Source organism: Camponotus vicinus, unplaced genomic scaffold (assembly GCF_025532165.1).
Source record: "Camponotus vicinus isolate PSW18456_S1 unplaced genomic scaffold, iyCamVici1.0 SCAF_6, whole genome shotgun sequence".
NCBI lineage: Eukaryota > Metazoa > Arthropoda > Insecta > Hymenoptera > Formicidae > Camponotus > Camponotus vicinus.
The window spans coordinates 13,419,552-13,442,652 of record NW_028141978.1 but is presented as its reverse complement, the minus strand read 5'-3'; the positions used below and the strand labels follow the sequence as shown (position 1 = coordinate 13,442,652).

The window sequence follows — 23,101 nt, the reverse complement described above, 5'->3', positions numbered from 1 at the left end:
CAGAAAAATGAGTGGAATTGTGAATTATTTATTCACTCTTTTTGTTACTTTTTATTGAAATGTGTTTCATGTAATACATACTACACCAGATCTTTCTGTAAAGCTTTCGGCCAGAAAATTCGTCTGTATCGGACCCGGACAAACGATTGTCACATCGATGTGCTTAGAATGTTCTAACATTCAGGATTTAAAATAACCCTGCGAATAATATAATATTACTACCTTTAAACGGCTATTTGCATTTGATGGGGATAAATCTCACATGAACCAAATGAGAAGGACGAAGTATTATATTGGTCCTCAACTGAATATTCTTCAAATATTCAACGGGCTCCAAATAAAAATTGTGCACCAAAGGAGCTATCATAGCCTTCAATTCCAACATGCCGAATCGTTGACCTAATAATACATAAAATTCAAAGTCTGTCAAAAACTATCAGCATGAAAAGAAACGAAAATCACAACCAATTCACCTATGCAATTTCTTGGTCCTGCGCTGAATGGTAAATAGGAATAAGGATGACGATTTCGTATCTTTTCGGGCAAGAATCTATCTGGATCAAATACTTCTGGATTTGGCCAAAAATTAGGATCTCTGTGAACTCCGTAAATATTAAGATGTAAGTTCGTTCCAGCAGGTACGACATATGAACCTGAAAAGTATTATAAAATTCCAAAATTTATAAAAATAAGATTTTTTTGAGAAAAATAATATGTACATAATATTGTATTTTTAAAATGTAATATAATATGTATATTAAATTTTACGTTCTATAATTTATGCTTCGTGTTATGTGACATATTCAAAAACATGTCAAATAAAGTGATTAATTACGTAGTTTTACATCTTCTGCAGTATTTCGTAATATTAAAAACACGCTGGGATACAAACGTAACGCTTCTTTTAAACATCTGTCTAAATATGATAAATTTTGCAATGATTTCATGGTAAATTTCCCTCCGTTCTCTTGCATCACGGTATTAATTTCAGCCCTCACACGTTCCTATGTCATCGGTAATAATCAAAATATATTTTTCAATTCAGGATTTTATACGCATAAATAAAAATAAATTTATAATAAATCAAAACATATTGTACATATTTGTTTTGAGATGTTTTAATTTTTTTGCAATTTATATATTGATATATATATAGAAAAATACACTGTAAACAAAAATTTGATATTTGTACTATTTTGAATAAAAATCGCAATTTAAATAATATATCGCAAGATATTGAGTTATACCTGAACATCTTTGTGTTCAGCTAATAATAATAAAGCAAACATTATACCTATTGCTGTAGTATCATGACCCTGTAATCAGATTGTATCAGATCATATTGTTATATGTGCTTAGATAATATGTACAAAAAAATTAAAGAAATATTACATATACGTACTTCGAACATGAAAGTATCGACTTCCTCTCTTATATCCAAATCAGTTAAAGAATTTTCTCGCGATGCCGCTATTAAAAGGTCCAACATGGCTAGCCGTTTGTTTTTAACTAGAAATAAGCAAGGCATATTAGCGATTATCTCATTTTTGCATTTCGCGCTTTAATTATATAACATTGGTCTCGTTAAAATTTAGACATTCTTACAAATAGTAATAATTTATTTTGATAGCGGACGTATAGTGCATCATTTCGTGTAATTATACAGATATTTAGTGTAAATAGTGAAAGTATAATTTATAATTTTAGATTGCGAAGTCGAATTTAAGTTAGAAGATCTGATTTCTTACATACTTCCAAATACTTCGACATCTTCTGCCTCCGTCTCTTTATCGTCTTCAAGATTCTTTAAGTATCGATTACCTGTGTGTTCATGATAAAGTTTCCTTTCCGCGATAACCTATACACGAGTACGATTTATTTAATTTTTGTAGTAAATAGCAAAGTATTAGCATATTGTATTACATTATAAATATTAATAATGTAATATGCTATTAATATTACAAGATTTATTGTAATTTTTAAAAGTGTTTGAAGGACTTGAGATAACATAATTTATAACGTACTTTTTCTGTAAATCCGTGCAATATATTCAAGACCTCTTTTTGTCTACTTCCTTGTGACGATAGTGAGAATAATAAATCATTAAGCAACCAAGGCCTTATTGCTCTAAATCGCAATTCATTAAGTTATATAATTTCAATAATAATTTTACTTTGTAAAGCCTTATTTAAAACTATCATGAAGTAATAGAGTAATCTTAACTCTAAATAATCATAGATTATAGACAATATATGAAAAATTTAAAACTACATATATGTGACGAAAAAGTTATGTAGATCCTTCTAAAAACATTGTATTTTCGTTTTAGCTAAACATTTTTTTATCAAAGCTAAATATTTTTTTTTATTGCCCACATAATTCATTTTTCTTAATTTTTCAATAGTTTCGAGATTGAAAGCAATTTTAAATAAAACATTTAATAGAACACGCACAATACATTTTAATTGCTAATTACGGGCTTAAACAAATCGATATTTATATTAACATTGATACAAATAGTTGTTCACCTTCGCATGACTTTAATAATCAATCTATTTTTCAAAATGTATAGTTATATTATTATAATAATTTAAAAGATCATAGATATGTCACACATACAATTATTTGTTATACTCTCATATATTAAATTACCTATAAATTATCAGTTCGATTATTTCGTGAATTGCATTTCGATACTGTTGTTGGAACTCGCCGAGTTTTTGCAAAGAGACACCCATGGCAGTTTCTAAAATGTATTTATTATACAGAGTGTTACAGAATTCGTGGACATAAAATGCACAACATGATTGTCTGTGCCAGAAGAAATAACTTTTGCCTGTGGTAAAAGTGCGTTTAAATACTACTATTTAAACGAGAACAATTAATTAAATTATGCTTGAACCAGGAGTAGTACGCGCACAGCGCGCGTGTCACTACATTATTAAAGATTTTATAAGAACTACTCATGATATTATTCAATATCGCTATTTTGAATACAACTTATTTAATAAGAGAACATTTTCTAATTGATATCACTGAAACAACGATTGAAAATAAAATAAATAGATTAGATAACATGTGAATAATTTCGATTCCAACGTTTTTAAATATTAAAAGATATACATAAAATAACGTACAGCCTCAAGTGCCATGTACGCCGTACAATGTTGGCAAATAGGTCAGATTTTTCATATGGACGCACGGTCTCAATAAAGTATCTAATGTAGATAAAAAGATGTACCGCTTACCCGTGAAAATTTTTTACGAACGGTAGCGATACACCTTTTTGCTTATGTAAATATATATTTATATGTATATAATTATAAGAAATTTAATTAAACTGGAACAGAAAAAGATTCGTTAAACAAAACACATTTCTTGAAAATATAAATAAATAAAAAATATTTCTTATAGAAAATATGAGAAGATATATACTTTTAACTTCTCAATTTTACTGAACTTAAAATCACAAATTCAAAATAATAATCACTATTAATCACTCAATTGAAGCAGTCAGATGAGTTTGCTTAAGCCTACCAAATTAACTTCGCCTATAAACTGATACATCACTGGTTAATCGTCATTACTACGCGCGAAAAATCCGACTCTGCTAACACTCATGTATACGCATCTGTCGTATCTGAGCTTCAAGCTTAGAGCACTGATTGGTTAGCTTAAAGTTGTTTTTATTTAAAAAGTAGTATTTAGACAAATTTTTGCCCAAGGAAAAAGTTGTTTCTTCTGGCACGGACAGTCAAGCTGTGCATTTCGTGTCCGCTAATTCTGGGACACTCTGTCGAGATCGAACAATCCAAGATTATTATGGGTGAATATTTCATTGATAGCTTTGAGTATAAAAAATCGAATATTATTTATTTTCACTGTACTATTATGTGCGTGCGTGTGACTACGTGAAGTGTGTGTGTGTGTGTGTGTGTGTGAGTGTGTGATACTTCGTGTAGAAACAAATTCTTTTCTTAAGTCATAGTCATTTAGAATATTACCGCATATCGCGTTTAGCGTATATTCACTAATAAATGGTAATAAATCCTTTACAACTGTCCCTCCGACATCCTTCAAGATTTTGTCATGCAATCACTTTCCTTGATCAAGATATCAATGAACTGATTTAATATATTAAAATGGAACGCAGGAGTTAGTATCTTTCGCCGTGTTTGCCATTTAACGCCTGAAACAAAAACAAGATAAAATTATGCGATAAAATACAAATAATACAATATAAGATTTATAAATATTATAGTGCCTCTTTAATTTAATGTTTACTGCCCAATCTTAAATAACAATATCCCTCTAAAAAAAACCTTACAAAGGTAAAAAAAATACGCCAAGTACATAAAAAATATTCTACCTTGTATGCATCTTTAATAAAAAAATTCCTTAAAAATAATTTTTTATAGTAATTTTCCCTCAAAAAATCATTTTCCTAAAAAACGAAATCTCAACAAATAATTTTCATGAAAAGATATTAAAAAATAAAATATCAAAACTAAATATGAAATCAATAATTATTATTAGCCAAGTACTTAAGAGTACTTTACTTTGTAAATTTGATATAATATTTGCCGTGAAATATCAATTTTATACAGTAGAGAATGTGTACGCACACACACACACAGACACACACACACACACACACACACACACACATATATATATATATAATTATAAATTACATAATTATATTCCACAAAATGATAACTGTCTATTCTCTTTATTAAGATTAATATATAATATGTCAAAATATATTATGTCTAAACAGATAATGAAAAAAATTTTACAATATTTTTACTTTTTGATGAATTTTTTCAATCCACTTGATTGTTGTTAAGTGTCACACACACAAGTCTGTGTTTTTATTATATAATAAATGTACTTGGCGTCGCGCTACACTACCGCGTCGCTTGATAATAACCTTTAATATGTCACTTCTCTTCCTTGTTCCGCACTATAGTTTTATTTATTTACTTATTTATTTATTATTATTATTTTTATTTTTATCATTTTTATTTATTCATTATTAATCTGTGTTTAATAACCTGACTGCTTAACTTGTCACTTCTCTTCCTTGTTATACACTATTCCGCACTATACATTAATAATTTCACACAACATATAACTTGTTAAAGTCTTTTACATACCGTATAACCGTATACGCACGATGTGAACGCCGCTTGAGGGACAAACTCGCTTTGCTTGTGTGCGTGCGAGCATACGTACGTGAGATTGAAGAAAATCCGGGATAATGTAACAATTTTGATATACGATCATCATTTCTCGGGATTGACTGCACCGATTTTATTCAAACTGGTCGCAATCGAAAGCTTATATTCACATTATGTAATAAAAGTGCCGTTAGATTTTTTCTTAAGGTCTTAGTTTCTGAAATATCTTAATCGAAAGTTTATATGATGTGAAATTCCGGATAAGCTACTTGGTAGCGCCGCGTCGAGAGCAGTGACTCTCAATGCTCGGATCCTGTTTTTTATGTACTTGGCGTCACGACGCTACCGCGTCGCTTGATATATCGTAAAATTCTTTTATAATCGTTTAAATATATCTTCTCGTGAAATTTCTAAGGTAAATGTTGAAAGTATTAACTTGAATTTAATTATTATTTTGTACTTAAATCTTAGATTGGTAAATAAAAAACATACTAAAATTTATTAGAAAGTTACGTAATGATGTTTGATTTAAAATTAAAAATTTAAGGGAGTAATCTAGTCTAAAAGTCGAATTTGTATGCTATTTTTGCGAATTTGTTTAAAGAAAAGAATAAGTTTTATTGGGATATAGTTTTCTCTCACATATTTATATGTACATACTTCAAGTATGTTTCAAAATTTTTTTACTAAAAAATAATTATAAATAAGCGCGGTATACAAAATTTAATAAGGTTATGAAGAAAAGTTAGTCCATCACTTTCATGACTCCGGCTATTTTGCTTAACTACCAGAAAAGTTGCCATTTCAACAATCTTTACCAGAATGAAGGTGTTGTGGAGCAAAGTCCAAATCAATGCATTAAACGAATTTTCATTGTTATCTTGTGTTTCTGCTCCTAAACAATGTTCCAGCAATTCACTAGCCAAACCTAATTGAAATATAAATGCCGATACAATGCTCTATTGAATACTGCGCGGCCTGAGTGCCGAGCGCATGCCAGAGATCGTTCCCAGGTACTATAACATTGTCAATTTTATGAATCGGGCTAAATTTTCTTGCAGGCATATTTTCCATACTAAATATTTGCAAAATATGCAAAAAAAAAAGTCAATTTTTCCGCTAGACTAGAATACTCCCTTAATACACGATAACAAACTGTAATAAAAAAGTTTGTATGTTTTCATATGCTAACATTATTATGTTACCTATACTGGTGAGGAGACCTGTGCCGAGCCAGGGATGTAATATATTATATGTACGACTTTTCTCGATGTGTTTAGTGCTGCTTAGTATCTTCTAAAATCACCGGAAACATCTAGTTATTATAGCATTCAATCTCAAATGCACAAATAATTTACTAATTGTATCTCATATTTTAATCTAATCTATATAGAATTTTGCATCGATTCTTTTTATTTTTTTAAGAAATATTTTCATCAAAAATCTTCTTGTGAAATACAAGATTCCTAAATCTCTAGCTAAAGTAATGTCTATGGAGTCTATAGAGAATTAAATCTTTTAAAAGAAATTTCTTTATTACCTCCAGATCATCTGGATGACGGATAGACACATTAAATTCGAATAATCCCCATACTTTTAAAATAGGATAATATTTATCACATAGTGTACACAATAATTTCCATTGTTCCACTAAAAAATATATTATAAATATAGTGATACGGAGGACTTGCATTTGTGACAATAATCGATAATTTATCGAAAATAGATGAGATGTTTGTTCACATATTTATATTTGTTATTATCAAGTGAACCGAGTTTGTTCTCGGTTGAGTCTATGTTTATGTCCTGACAACCGAAGACATATTTATACATTTGAATTTCAAACCAACATGAGAGATACATAACAGCATACCGTTATTAATTTGCAAAAAGCGCAGAATCTGGTGAGTCATGTTTCTGACTAGTAATTGAAACATAAAAAATTAATGTACGTTTAATATTTCTTTGTATTCATATTTTTATTTGACTGGTTATATTTATTGGGATTCAACACATTGGCACATTACAATACAATAATTTGAAAAATTATTTGAAACAGTGTGCTTGCCAGATATCTGCGAGATACAATCTAATGTCTGTGCGTTCTACTAATTTACGCGTCAAAGACAGATATTTTTATAATTTTAGTAGAAACTTTTGTACTTGCCTGCTGAAACTTGGACTAGGAATATATGACCAAAAATCGGAACGCTCGGGGGTCCCGGTAAAAGATGAAGAAGTCGTCCTTTTCTTCCATAATGTACGTAATAATAATATATCAATAAAATAAACATGAATAATAACAATATATTTATAAACATCGTTCCTTTCTAACGAATCTAACGTTGATATTCTTAACTGTCAAATTAAACTTCTTCTATTTATTGATCTTCTTCTATTTCTTTGATTCCTGAATCACACGTGTCACAAGATAAATAGTATTAATTCTCCGACAAAATTGATAATTATCTTGTCTAATTTTAAATGTTATCCTAAATAGAAAGAGACATAATGAGAGAGAATAATAGAAAGATCACTGAAATGCGTCAAACATATATTTTTTTATAGTTAACTTTAAAAATTCATGGAAAAATATGATAAATTTGTTTATTTTAAAGGAAAAAAATATTATTTATGTAATAAAAAAAAATATATGAATCTCCAATAAAAATATTCTTAATTTTTCGACCATTACTTGCAATTGCTTTTTATTGTAAAAGATAAAATTTCGAGAACTTATTGCAAAGTCATTAATTAGAGCGAGTATTATTCCTTATATCAATTCTTATATTAATTCTTGTCGCAAACATTTAACATATAAATTGTTTCTAACATTAGTATTTTAATTATAATTTTATTTAATCTATAGCTGTATAATGTATAAAAATCTTGAGCGATTACATCACAACATCCACTTAAAATTCACTTGTATGCAAATTTTTGTTCGAAAGTATCTAAGATCTATAAATATACTTTTATTGTTTTATAAACAGAGTTTTTTGTTATAAACCAAAACTATTTAATTAAGCATTCGCAAATTGTATCATAAACAAAGAATTATTTTATTAATTTTTATTTGATTTTTATCAAAATTATTATTCTATTATATTGTATTTTCATATAATATACAAATTGTATAATTATCGTGATTTCTTATAAGTGTTTGTTCTTTTGTTTTGTTGTGTATCTAATTGTTAATATTTCTATAACAATACTTCTGTTATAATATATATTTAATAAAATTATAATTTAAAAAATCATATAAAATCATATAAAACTACCAGCTTGTGATATTTGAAGAAATTTATGTTAAAATAATGCCCTTAAAATAATTATAATATTATTAATCATTGTTGGGATTTTGCAATAATATTATAAAATTTTATTTTATATATTACCTGATAGAGCTTTTCTAATACAACGATCAATTGAAACACGAATGTTTACAATGCAATTGTAAATCTCTCCAAGCAGATACACATGTCAGTAAAACGAATCTTCACGAACTGATAATGTAAATCTGGGAGCTATACATATAGCCGTTCAGCAGCTCAAGAGCGTACTAATAATCAGAATTTTGTGTCTTGAAATACAGACGGTTGAAAATAATTCCACTTTGATTAATGACATATATATATATATATATATATATATATATATATATATATATATATACATAGAGGAATCAATTGGTGTAAAGAAAACACATAATTGTTTCGAAAAAGAAATGTAATTTGCAATTAACAATTACATTTTTTTTCTTAAAAATAACTATGTGTTTTCTTTACACCAATTGATTCCTTTCATTATTTTGTACATAAAAGTATTAGGGTAAGATAATCGAAAAAAGAATATTTTACAAGATATTTTACGGTTTATGTAAAATTAAGAAATGATTTCAAGCCTCATAATTCGGAAAGTACTTAATGAAAACTAACTTAATTATAGTGTTTTGGAAAGCTCTCAAGATAAGCTACAAGAATATGTAATAAAAAATAGGGAGTTCCATTTAAAAAATCCAAAGTGACCTTGCCCTGACCTTGTCAACGCCACTCAAGGTCAAACCAATGGTACCTTCTTTTGTCCCCCTTCAAGCCATACAACTTATATCTGAAACATTTTTCGATTTAATGCAGTGTTTCTGAGATATTCGCGTGTATTTATTAAAATGGTCTACCCTGTATACGGGGTGTCCCATTTTAATCGATCACCCCGAATAACTTTTTTAATTTTGATTGTAGAAAATAATGTTTCAGACGAAAGTTATATGGCTTGAAGAGGGCCATCAGATGGTGGCAACGATTTGACCTTGGAGAGTCATTTGAAGGTCACGTGAAGGTCACCGTCAATTTCTTAAATGGAACTCTATTTTTTATTGCATATTCTTGTAGCTTATCTCGAGGGCTTTCCAAAACACTATAGTAAAATGTTTTTCCCTCAAGTACTTTTTGGGTTATAAGGCTTGAAATTATTTCTTAATTTTACATAAACCGTAAAATATCTTGTAAAATATTCATTTTTCGATTATCTTACCTTAATACTTTTATGTACAAAATAATGAGAGGAATCAATTGGTGTAAAGAAAACACATAATTGTTTTGAAGAAAAAATATGTAATTTGCAATTAACAATTACATATTTTTTCTTAAAAATAACTATAATGATACGTTTCTGTGGGGTGGCAATTGGTATCAATTCTCTATCACTTCGACCTTGATGCTCTTCTATTATATGTTGATAGCTGGAGAAAAGGGACGAAAGATAGCGATCGATATGATACTTATCAATCATTGTGACATCAAAGAAATCACTCGGTCAATGTCGCTGCGAGGCTAACAATGTATATATGGGACTGCCGTGGATAGTGACGCATTATTAGGGAAGACCGGGGACAAACGTAACAACGTCATGAAAGTAACAAGCCTCGTAATAAACTACACAATATGTTGAATAATTTGTACTATGTAGTCAAACGCGTACGCCCCGATTCTCTTCCTTTTCAGCTAATTGTTGTAGAACGATCGTGCCGGTTGCACATGCAGGAGTGAAATTAGTGTATCTGCATTATTCACCTACGTATTTCTTGTGTTAGTTTTTTTGTATCTATGCCTAATTAAAGTGTATATATTGACGTAATTATTTGCCGGTGTATTCTTCTAAAATGTATTCATAAGTTTTTATAGTTGATTTGGCTAAGTCTTGCATCATATTTAGGTTATAATGCTTTTATTCTAAAAAATGTGTTTGAGGACAAAAGTAACTTTGTGGACGAAAGTAACATGTTTCAATGCTTAAAGTAACGCGCGGCTGGTCCCATAATAACTGTACCAAAGGCGATTCTTATTACGTATGCCATAATTGTGATTCGGAATAGATCCTAATCTCTTTTGTATAAGTAGTTATCATGCAATTTTTACACTATTATTTAGAACTATTATTTAGACTTAAAAAAGTACAAGACTGGTGTGATATTAAGTATAATTATTTTATGATATTACTTATAATTATTTTGCTTAACGAAGATTATTTCTTTTAAGTTTTTCAAAGATGATAAAAATAAATATTTATTTTATTTTTTATTTTAATATAATATAATACAAATTTATAAAAAAAGTTATCTTGCTTAATAAAAGATTATAATAAAAGTTGCCTTAAATTGAAAAAAGTCATATTTATTTTATTTTTCCGAAAATAAGAACTGGTACTTTTATCCCCAGACTATGTTACTTTCGTCCCCGGCCCCCAAAATAAAAGTAACAATCAACGTACTTGCGAAAAACTATAATAGCTCTTTAAATATCTATCATTTGAGATTGAAACATAGGTATAATAATAGAGCAATAAATGGAGTATTTTAACATATAATCTTTTTTTTTATATCTCTAACGATAATTAATTAGTGACCTATAATACAAAAAATGTTATTTTTGTCCCCGGTCTCCCCTACTATACAAAAGTTGTGAAATCAACACTATTGAAATCAACAAACAAAAACTGTGCTTTTGTCAAAGAATCTCGTTCGTCAATGTTGAATTCACCGTGCAGTGCAATATACCTTCCTGTTTTATTCTCTATTTTTACATCAAGGTACGAACGACAATCTCGATGATCCAACAATAATTGATCGATCAATTCTTCTTTTTTATTCGTTATCAATCAATACATTTGTAGTCAGGAATTTCCTCGCGATCTTAAAATGAAAGACCGCAAGATTCTGCAAGTAAGACAAAATTTTGAAAATCTGATTTTGAATATCATATTTTGAATCACTTATTATTTGTAATTGGAATAAATATAAAAATTTTTTTTTGCGCGTAATGATAAAAAAAAAGCAATTCGTTCGGTTGAGTTGTCCGTTTAAGGTATACTTCCATGATTATAATATCCCACACAACACAGAAATTGCAGCAACATTGCAGCAACATTAAGGTAATATTGCTGCACTGCTGTATGGGATATTATCAAATTAAGAAAGTGTTAGTATTTCGTTCATGAGCAACAACAATAAGACGCTTTATGTATTTATGCATGAGTCGAATAATATGAACATTTTAAATGATTAAAATTTGCATGATATATTTTTCATTTTTGTTTAGCAGAATATACATTATTATTTCATTATCAAAGTATTTATATATTATGTCATTAAATTTAGATACTTCATTGCAACAGCCTTTAATATACACTAGTGTAATGTAGTGCGGATAATGCAAATTCATCATTAATACGCAGTTTTTCAACTGGTGCATGTACTTGACTCCTTTTTTTTATCTTTTTTTAAAAAGATTATATTATTATTATATAAAAAACTTTGTACAAAAAATCATGATATTAAAGATCACTACATTAATGATTTTCTGCTTTAGCCAATGCATGAGCAAATGTAGTACTTCAGTGGCTTTTAATATGTCGAACATACATGTACTCTTCTTCTTTCTCTATTCTATTTATTTATCATTTTAAAAGAGACATGAAGCGTCCGTCTGAAAAAAAGTCTGCTCATGGAACGTTAATACATCAAAAATATTCATCACCGAAAATATCGATCACCGAAAGATCGATAATATTAATGATGAATAAAAAGAATGATTAGGCGTATATTAAAACATGGTCTTCATGATAAAAATAGAATCATATATTGTTACATTTTACATAATAACATATATCATTTTTATCTTTTGCGCTCATTATATCTGCATTACATACTAAAATAAATTATATTATGTATCAACAACAAGTATGTCTTTGTTATAGGTACATCTTAATCGAAAAAACTTAATTTCCTTGTCCTATCATATTCAAGTTTTATAACATGCAAACACTTTTTGCCAATTCGTAATTAATATTTAACAAATCATTCGTGTTATATGAATAAAAATATTGATTTTTTTAATAAATATATTATTTTCTTCAGTTATTATAATCCCTCTAAAAACAAACCTTATAAAGGTAAAAAAATACGCAAAGTACATAAAAAATGTTATACCTTGTATGCAACAAAATGTTTAATAAAAAAAATCCTTAAAAATAATTTATTATAATTAATAATTTTCCCTTAAAAAATCATTTTTCTAAAAAAAATAAAACTTCAAAAAATAATTTCCCTAAAAAAATACTAAAAAATAAAATATCATAACTAAATATGAAATCAATAATTACGATAATACATATTAAATATCATAACTCTGTATATATATGCAGAGTGTCCCAGTTATCGTGTGTCAGAGAGAAACCATAAATAGATATCGCTAAACTAAACTAAAAAGTTCTAAATACCATTTTGCAAACAACCATGTAAAATTTAGAGATATTAATTAAAGAAAATCGTCTAATAAGCTCCCGATTGGCGTGATTAAGCAGTCGGCCATTTTAGCAAGGATGGCGCGGAATAATCGGATCGTATTTTTACGACATTTCCACGCAATTTATAAGAAATTTTAATCACCTTCTAGTCAAATAATTATTTTTTAAATGAGAACTATATTGATTTTTAAATGTTAAAAGTATTGAAAAATATCTATATTTTTTTTAGCAAACAATATCCATCTCCATATTTTTACAATTAAATATAATGTTCATATACAATGTGTATTTTGTTTATAATTGCATATATAACATATATAACGATTTTCTCGCAATTTGCACATCTTACATTGATATAGTATTTGCATTAGTTTTAAACGGCTATTTGCATGTGATGGGGATGAATCTCACATGAACCGGATGAGAAGGACGAAGTATTATATCGGTCCTCAACTGAATATTCTTCAAATATTCAACCGGCTCCAAATGAAAATTGTGCACCAAAGGAGCTATCATAGCCTTCAATTCCAACAGGCCAAATCGTTGACCTAATAATATACAATATTCAAAGTCTTAAAAACTATCAGCCTGAAGAGAAACGAAAATCACGACCAATTCACCTATGCAATTTCTTGGTCCTGCGCTGAATGGTAGATAGGAATAAGGATGACGATTCTGCATCTTTTCTGGTAAGAATCTATCTGGATCAAATACTTCTGGATTTGGCCAAAAATTAGGATCTCTGTGAGCTCCGTAAATATTAAGATGTAAGGTCGTTCCAGCAGGTATGACATATGAATCTGAAGTTTTACAAAATTTGAAAATTTACAAAAATATGTTTTTTTTGAGAAAAATAAAATGTACATAATATTGTATTTGTAAAATATAATATAATATATGTATTAAATTTTTATATGTATTAAAGGATCCCGCATATTTTATATGAAAAAAGTGGCTTCGGTCAAATTGAAATATGTTGTAGTTTAGGTGGTGCTGATCAAAAGTTTCCTGGGGCAAAAAGTCCAAAAATCAAAAGTGTAAAAGATACGTTGATTTGAAGTAAGTAGTATTGAAGTTTAAAAAATATTGTAGAAGTGATACACATTATATATAAATATTTTTTTCAAACATTTATATATTAATTTAATCTATGTATTCAAAAACAGATGTTTTTTAAACTTCAATACCACCCACTTCAAATCATCGTATCTCTTATACTTTTGATTTTTGAACTTTTTGCCTCAGGAAACTTTTGATCAACACCACCTAAACTGAAACATATTTCAATTTCACCCAATTTGACCGAAGCCACTTTTTTCATATAAAATGTGCGGGGTTCTTTTACGTTCGATAATATATGCTTCGTGTTATGTGACATTTAAAAATAATAAAGTGATTAATTACGTAGTTTTACATCTTCCGCAGTATCTCGAAATATTAAAAACACACTGGGATACAAACGTAGCGCTTCTCTTAAACATCTGTCTAAATATGATAAATTTTGCAATGATTTCATGGTAAGTTTCCCTCCGTTCTCTTGCATCACGGTATTAACTTCAACCCTCACACGTTCCTATGTCATCGATAATAATTTAAAAAAATATTTTTCAATTCAGGTTTTTATGTGTATAAATATAAATAAATTCATAATAAATCAAAATATATTGTTCATATTTGTTTTGAGATATTTTAAGTTTTTTCGGAATTTATATATGTATAGAAAAATATACTGTAAAAAAAAACCTGATATTTGTACTACTTTGAATAAAAATCGCAATTTAAATAGTATATCATAAGATATTGAGGTATACCTGGACATCTTTGTGTTCAGCTAATAATAATAAAGCAAACATTATACCCACTGCTGTAGTATCATGACCCTGTAATCAGATTGTCATATTGTTATATGTACTTAGATAATATGTACAAAAATTAAAACAAAATATTACATATACGTACTTCAAACATGAAAGTATCGACTTCCTCCCTTATGTCCAAATCAGTTAAAGAACTTTCTCGAGATGCGGATATTAAAAGGTCCAACATGGCTAGCCGTTTTTTTTTAACTAGAAGTCATTAGCGATTATCTCATTTTTGCGTATAGCGCTTTAATTATATAACATTGTTCTAGTTTAAAAATTTAAACTTTCTTACAAATAGTAATAATTTATTCTTATAGCGAACATGTATTGCATCATTTCGTGTAATTATACATATATTTAGTGTAAATAGAGCAAGTATAATTTATAATTTTAGAGAGATTGCGAAGTCGAATTTAAGTTAGAAGCTCTGATTTCTTACATACTTCCAAATACTTCGACCTCTTCTGCCTCCGTCTCTTTATCATCTTCAAGATTCTTTAAGTATCGATTACCTGTGCGTTCATGATAAAGTTTTCTTTCCGCGATGACCTATACACGAGTACGATATTTAATTTTTGTATTAAATAGCAATGGCATATTGTATTATATTACAAGTATTAATAATGTAATATGCTATTAATATTACAAGATTTATTGTAATTTTTAAAAGTGCTTGAAGGACTTGAGATAACATGACTTATGACGTACTTTTTCTGTAAATCCATGCAATATCTTCAAGACCTCTTTTTGTCTACTTCCTTGTGACGATAGTGAGAATAATAAATCATTAAGCAACCAAGGCCTTATTGCTCTAAAGCGAAATTCATTTATAGTTATATAATTTCAATAATAATGTTATTTTGTAAAAGCCTTATTTAAAGTCATCATGAAGTAATAGAGTAACCTTAATTCTAAATAATCATAGATTATAGACAATATATGAAAAATTTTAAACTATATGTGTGACGAAAATATTATGTAGAACCTTCTAAAAACATTGTATTTTTGTTTTAGCTAAATATTTTTTTATCAAAGCTAAATATTTTTTACTCTACAAATTTTATTGCCCACACAATTCATTTTTCTTAATTTTTCAATAGTTTCAAGATTGAGAGCAATTTTAAATAAAACATTTAATGGAGCATGTACAATACATGTTAATTGCTAATTGCGGACTTAAACGAATCGATATTTAATATTGATATAAACATTAGTTGTTCACCTTCACATGACTGGTTAATAATCAATCTATTTTTCAAAATGTATAGCTATATCATTATAATAATTTAAAGGATCATAGATATGTCACACATTTATAATTATTTGTTATACTCTCATATATCGAATTACCTATAAATTATCAGTTCGATTATTTCGTGAATTGCATTTCGATACTGTTGTTGGAACTCGCCGAGTTTTTGCAGAGAGACGCCCATGGCAGTTTCTAAAATATATTTATTATACAGAGTGTTTCAGAATTCGTGGACATAAAATGTACAATATGATTGTTTATGCCAGAAGAAACAACTTTTTCCTCTGGTAAAAGTGCGTTTTAATACTACTTTTTAAACGAGAACAATTATTTAATTTACTCATGAATCAGGAGTGATACGCACACAGCCTGCGTTTGTAAGAACTACAACTATGCATGATATTTTTCAATATCGCTATTTTGAATACAATTTATTTAATAAGAGAACAATTTCTAATTGATATTACTGAAACAATGATTGACAATAAAATAAATAGATTAGATAATATGTGAATGATTTTGATTCCTACGTTTTTAAAAGAATTAAAAAATAAACATAAAATAGCGTACAGCCTCAAGCACCATGCACACCTTACAATATTGGCAAATAGGTCGGGTTTTTCGTGCACGCGCAGTAAACACGGCATCAATAACGTATCTAATGTAGATAAAAAGATGAATTATTCACAGAATATTACCGCATATGGCATTTAGCGTATATTCACTAATAAATGGTAATAAATCCTTTACAACTGTCCCTCCGACATCCTTCAAAGATTTTGTCATGCAATCACTTTCCTTGATCAAGATATCAACAAACTGATTTAATATATTAAAATGGAATGCAGGAGTTAATATCTTTCGCCGTGTTTGCCATTTAACGCCTGAAACAAGAACAAGATAAAATTATGCGATAAAATACAAATAATAGAATATAAGACTTATAAATATTATAGTGCCTCTTTAGTTTAATGTTTACTGCCCAATATTAAATAACAATATTATTCTACATTTATTTGTTTTTATATCGCAAAATTCTTTTATAATCCTTTAAATATATCTTCTCATGAAATTTCTACATAAGTGTTGAAAGTATTAACTTGAATTTAATTATTATTTTGTAATCAAATCTTTATAGGTTGATAAATAAAAAATGTACTAAAATTTATTAAAATATCTGTTAAGTAATGATGTTTGATTTAAAATTGAAAATTTTTAACTGAAATATCTCATAGAGAAATCATCTCTATTACTTTTACTTAATTAAGAATATATATGTATCGGGCAAAATTATTTCTCGATATTTTCTCATTTGCAGGTTTCCTTTAAATATTAATTTATTAATTTATAAAACGATAGTTATATATTATACAGGGTGTCCCAAAAATCCTGGAACAGTCGAATATTTCATAAACTATGCACTTTAGAAAGAAATGTTTCAGACAAAAGTTGTATGGCTTGAAGGGGGCCATAAGATGGTGTCATTGGTTTGACCTTGAAAAGTCGTTTGAAAGTCACGTGAAGGTCATCTTCAATTTTTTAAACAGAACTGCCTACTATTTATTCTATATTCTTGTAGCTCTCGAGAGCTTTCCAAAACATTATAATTAAGTTAGGTTTCATTAAGTACTTTCCAAGTTATGAGGCTTGAAATAATTTTTCAATTTTACATAAACCATAAAATATCTAGTAAAATATTCATTTTTCGACTATCTTACCTTAATACTTTTATACACAAAATAATAAGAGGAATCAATTGGTATAAAGAAAACACATAATTGTTTTGAAGAAAAAATATGTAATTGCTAATTTGCAATTTTGCCGAGATCGCTCCCATACCAGGTGCTATAACTTTATCAATTTTGTGAATCGTCCTAAATCTTCTTACAGGCATATTTTCCATATCAAATATTTGCAAAATAGGAAAAAAATCGATTTTTCTGCTAGACTAGAATACTCCCTTAATACACGATAACAAACTATAATAAAAAAGTTTGTACATTTTTATATGCTAACATTATTATGTTACCTGTACTGGTGAGGAGACCTGTGCCGAACCAGGGATGCAATATACTATATACACGACTTTTTTTGATGTGCTTAGTGCTGCTTAGTATCTTCTATAATCACCGGAAACATCTATTTATTGTAGCATTCAATCTCAGATGCACAAATAATTTATCTCATCAATTCATATTTTAATCTAATATGTATGGAGTTCTATATCGATTCTTTTTATTTTTTTAAGAAATATTTTTATCAGCAAAATCTTCTTGTAAAATACAAAATTCCTAAATCTAGGTAAATTGTAATGTTTGTAGAGAAATAAATCTTTTCAGAAATTTTATTATTTATTTTATATTAAATTTCTTTATTACCTCCAGATCATCTGGATGACGGATAGACACAGTAAATTCGAATAATCCCCATACTTTTAAAATAGGGTAATACTTATCACATAATGTACACAATAATTTCCATTGTTCCACTGAAAAATATATTATAAATACCGATACAAAATTTAAACTAAAAATGGTTAACCTAAAATTAAATCAAATCAAATAAAATTGAAAATTAGTCGGAATAATAATAATTAAAAATTAAATCAAAATTGGGAAATTAGAGACACAGCGCAGTAGTTGGAGCGAAAGAAAGAAACTTCCTTCCTTCGAATTTATTCGTATATTTCAAATTAAATATAATTACATTAACAAAAGTAGAACGTTTCGGATAATTTTTGATCTCGCTTCAGTGCAACTTTAATAATATGCGTTACAAAATGTTTTCAAGATTTCAAAATCTCATATCTCAAGAACGAGAGAGACCGCCGCAAAATTCAAACGGTGTATTACTTAGGAATGTATCCTTTACAACATATGTGAAAATAAAAATTTTTCGAGCTGTGTAACCTAAAGTAAACATTTACCATTTATTTTGTATATTACATATATTACGTAATATTTCTTTGTATACATATTTTTACTTGTTAGATTTATTGAGATTTAACACAATGGCACATTACAATAGAATAATTTGAAGAATTATTTGAAATAGATATTTCCTGATATAATTTAACGTGCTTGCCAGATATCTGCGAGATAAAATTTAACATCTATGCGTTCTACTATTCTACGTGTCAAGGACAGATATTTGTATAATTTGATGCGTCACACACTTATATAACACTTTTTTTATGCATATTGTTAATATCGCGTTGAATAGGGATCAAAAGATCATCCGAAACGTTCATTTTTGTTAATGTAATTATATTATTGAAATGAAAGTAATTTAAATCGACCACACTGGCAATTTATTGGTTGAAAATGTATCACAACGTTTCGACCATGGGTCAATCACAGTGATTTCTTTATTTCTCACCATGTATTAGTTACCTAAGATACTTTCACTTGATAAGGACCAAAACCCATGGTCGAAACGTTGTGATACATTTTCAACCAATAAATTGCCAGTGTGGTCGATTTAAATTACTTTCATTTATTTTATCTACTGGCGACGTTCAAGAATTTATCATTATATTATTTAATTATATTTAATTTGAAATATACGAGTAATGAAGAAAGAAGGAAGCGTTGTCTCCTTCTTGAGCTGCAATTACCACGCCGTGTCTCTAATTTGCTAATTTCAATTTAATTTTTAATTATCGATTCAAAAATTTTAGCAACTAATTTTATTGTTATTTTCAATATTAGCGCATCTTTATCTCGAAAATAGACAAATAATCTACATAGGTATACGTTTCTGAGCAAAGGATTTATGAATATTAATATTTTTGCTTTTATGTATGCATAAATGACAAGTCATTTGTCAATTAACGTAAATAGAGTAGAAATTTTGTACTTGCCTGCTGAAACTCGGGCTAGGAATATATTGCCGAAAATCGGAACGCTCGGGGGTCCCGGTAAAAGATGAAGAAGTCGTCCTTTTTTTCCATAATGTACGTAATAATAATATATCGATAAAATAAATATGAATAATAACAATATATTTATAAACATCGTTCCTGAACGTTGATATTCTTAACTGTCAAATTAAGCTACTTCTGTTTATTGTTTCTTTGATTCTTGAATCACACGTGTCACAAAAAAATGGTATTAATTCTCCGACAAAATTGATAATTATCTTGTCCAATTTTAAATGTTAATCCTAAATAGAAAGAGAGAATGATAAAATGATCACTGAAATGCGTTAATCGCATATTTTTTAATAGTTAACTTTTATTTATGATTAACTTTAAAGATTCATGAAAAAATATGATAAATTTATTCACTGTAAAGGAAAACAAATATTATTTATGTAATAAAAAATGTATGAATCCAATAAAAATATTTTTAATTTTTCGACCATTACTTGCAATTGCTTTCTATTGTAAAAGATAACATTTCGTGAGAATTTATTGCAAAATCATTAATTAGGGCATTTATTATTCCTTATCAATTCTTATATCAATTCTTGTCGCAAACATTTAACATATAAATTGTTTTTAGCATTAACATTTTAGTTATAATTTTAAATTTAGTCTATAACTGTATAAATGTATAAAATTCTTAAGCAATTACATCACAATGTCCACTTAAAATTCACTTCTGTGCAAATCTTTGTTCGAAAGTATCTTAGATCTATAAATATACTTTTATTGTTTTGTAAACGTACAGAGTTTCTTTATAATAAACCAAAGCTATTTAATTAAGCATTCGCAAATTGTGTCATAAACAAAGAATTATTTTATTAATTTTTATTTGATTTTTATCAAAATTATCATTCTATTAGATTGTATTTCCATATAATAAAAGTTGTATAATTATCGTGATTTCTTTAAAGGATTTCTTCTTTTGTTTTGTTGTGTACCTAATTGTCAAACATATATTTCTGCAAAAATATTATAATATATATTTAATAAAATTATAACAGAAGATCATGTAAAACTAACAACTTGTGATATTTGAAAAAATTTATGTTAAAATCATGCCCTTAAAATAACTATAGTATTGTTAACCATTGTTGAGATATTTTGCAATATTATTATAAAATTTTATTTTATATATTACCTGATAGATTTCCTAATACGATTAATGAAACACCCGAATGTTTAAAATGTTTAAAATGCAATTGTAAATCTCTCCAAGCAAATACACATGTCAGTAAAACAAATCTTCGCGAACTGATAATGTAAATCTGAGATCTAGGCTGCTTTGCGTTTCATGCGTTACGCGCAAAAATCTATAATATACGTAACGTAAACTATAGATTTTCTGCGCATAATGCATAAAAACAGGACACAAGGCTAACCGCTCACCAGCTCAAGAGCGTATTAATAATCAGAATTTTATGTCTTGAGATACAGACGGTTGAGAATAATTTCACTTTGATTAATGACGCATATATACACGAGATTTGAAGTATCCAGTTTTTGATTAAAATGAATTTTTTTTTCAATCAAGATATCAATATCGATATTAACGATAAATAAGGAAAAGTTTTACTTCTTTTATCAATTTTCGTGAAAAAAAATGTATATGGTCAAACTTTTATCAATTCGATAGTTCAATAAATAAAAAAGACGCGCATTGAACGATTTAGTAACTTATCGTATTATTTTTAGAAAAGTCACAAACGATGATCGTTGCTACTCTTGAATTATTTTAATTGTGATAAATGCACTTATTACTCTCAGATCAGGTGGCCTATTTCGAGAGAGATTATACTTATATATAGAAAATACAATACAAATGTGATTTACTTCCGATTTTGATGAGTTTTAGTGTAGTATCGATTTTTTTCAAGGGGGAAAGAAAATAAATAAAAATATATATATCTATTATTTTAATCTAGATCATGAATGTTATATATACATACATACATATACACATACACACAATTACTATATATTCCATTTTAGTGTTACTTTTAATTTTATAATTTATAACTTATATAATAATGATAACTTTTGAATGAATTAAAAGTGTAGGGAAAGACATGTCAAGCTCCATATGATTTGCAATTAATACCGTTCCTGAACTCGAGTGTCTTACGTCTCCGCGAAGAGCCCAGATGCTATGAAACAAAAGAAGTGGGGATGATAGTAGGCTAAAAAGTGTAAATCGGATGCAAGCTTGATTTAGATAACATATCCAAAGTTCATCAAAGTTCATTAGAGATATTTGTTTCACTTTCCTTGTAAGATATCTCATCTCTTTCTCTTTCTTTATCAAACTGTAAACTTCTACTCGGTAGAGTACATAAGAATTCGATGCAATGTAAGGAACGAGAACAATAGTCTTTGAAAATATAACTTCTTTAATCTCTTCTTTTTCTTCTTCTTTAAGAGCCTTTATTCATCCACTCCTGGATATAAGTTCCCCTTTTTTCCTCCACTCTGATCTGTTTTGTGCCTCCTGAATCCATCTTTTGCCCACTCTTTTCTTGATGTCGTCTATCCATCTCCTCTGTGGTTTGCCAGCACTCCATCTATGTTGCCTTGGTCTCCATTTCACGATATACTTGGTCCACTTTTTGTCCCCTTGCCTTGCAATGTGTTCCACTCAATTCCATTTCAGCTTCATAATCCTTGCTATGATGTCTTCCACCTTTATCCTTCCTCTGATTTCCTCATTCCTAACTCGGTCGCTCTGGCTGATTCCGAGCATAATTCGTTCGATACTTCGCTGCACTACTCTGAGTTTATTAGCTGATTTTATAGTCAATGCCTTTTCGTATCTTATAACCGAAAGGACACATGCAAGAATTTTCTTTTCAAATTTATTAGAATACTGCGATCTATCAGAATGAATCCCAACTTTTCCATTTGGATTCGTTTCACTATTTCGGCCATTTCATTTGATTTTCCTTGTATAGTCTTATTATGTGATCTAGATATATGTAATCTTCAACTTTGTCTATTATTTTATTCTTCACTTTAATTATTGTTTGTTCTAGGGTCATGACAAGTATAATTTATAATTTTAGAGCAAGTATAATTTATA

General features: G+C 28.2%; 1 protein-coding gene and 2 pseudogenes across 2 annotated transcripts; 1 reads left to right on the top strand and 2 right to left on the bottom strand.

The window, feature by feature from the left end:
• The window catches only part of LOC145973611 (cytochrome P450 4C1-like), a 108,228-nt pseudogene that overhangs the window by 45,880 nt on the left and 39,247 nt on the right, over window positions 1-23,101 (top strand).
• Window positions 33-8,605, bottom strand: LOC145973605 (cytochrome P450 4C1-like; annotated as a pseudogene). Its single transcript, XR_014439510.1, has 14 exons — window positions 8,582-8,605; window positions 7,351-7,675; window positions 6,724-6,833; window positions 6,389-6,479; window positions 4,005-4,189; window positions 2,653-2,746; window positions 2,025-2,127; window positions 1,753-1,858; window positions 1,403-1,509; window positions 1,248-1,316; window positions 836-1,004; window positions 474-653; window positions 263-399; window positions 33-198 (listed from the first exon to the last, which is right to left on the bottom strand). The product of XR_014439510.1 is annotated as a cytochrome P450 4C1-like (transcript).
• On the bottom strand, window positions 13,253-21,401 carry LOC145972768 (cytochrome P450 4C1-like). Its single transcript, XM_083101678.1, has 14 exons — window positions 21,167-21,401; window positions 20,772-20,987; window positions 19,963-20,264; window positions 18,479-18,588; window positions 18,130-18,220; window positions 16,799-16,984; window positions 16,199-16,292; window positions 15,557-15,659; window positions 15,292-15,397; window positions 14,946-15,052; window positions 14,798-14,866; window positions 14,391-14,559; window positions 13,607-13,786; window positions 13,253-13,534 (listed from the first exon to the last, which is right to left on the bottom strand). The coding sequence occupies exons 3-14, from the start codon at window positions 20,114-20,116 to the stop codon at window positions 13,368-13,370; spliced, it is 1,536 nt and encodes a 511-aa protein (XP_082957804.1). The 5' UTR covers window positions 20,117-20,264; window positions 20,772-20,987; window positions 21,167-21,401; the 3' UTR covers window positions 13,253-13,367.

Excerpts from the sequence above, each read along its gene's own strand:
- LOC145972768 (XM_083101678.1), bottom strand. The coding sequence starts at position 20,116 with ATGTTTATAAATATATTGTTATTATTCATATTTATTTTATCGATATAT. Across the intron at positions 15,660-16,198 it reads ATCGAACTGATAATTTATAG|AGCAATAAGGCCTTGGTTGC; the intron begins GTAATTCGATAT and ends ATTTCGCTTTAG. Across the intron at positions 13,787-14,390 it reads TGCGGAAGATGTAAAACTAC|ATTCATATGTCATACCTGCT; the intron begins GTAATTAATCAC and ends GTAAAACTTCAG.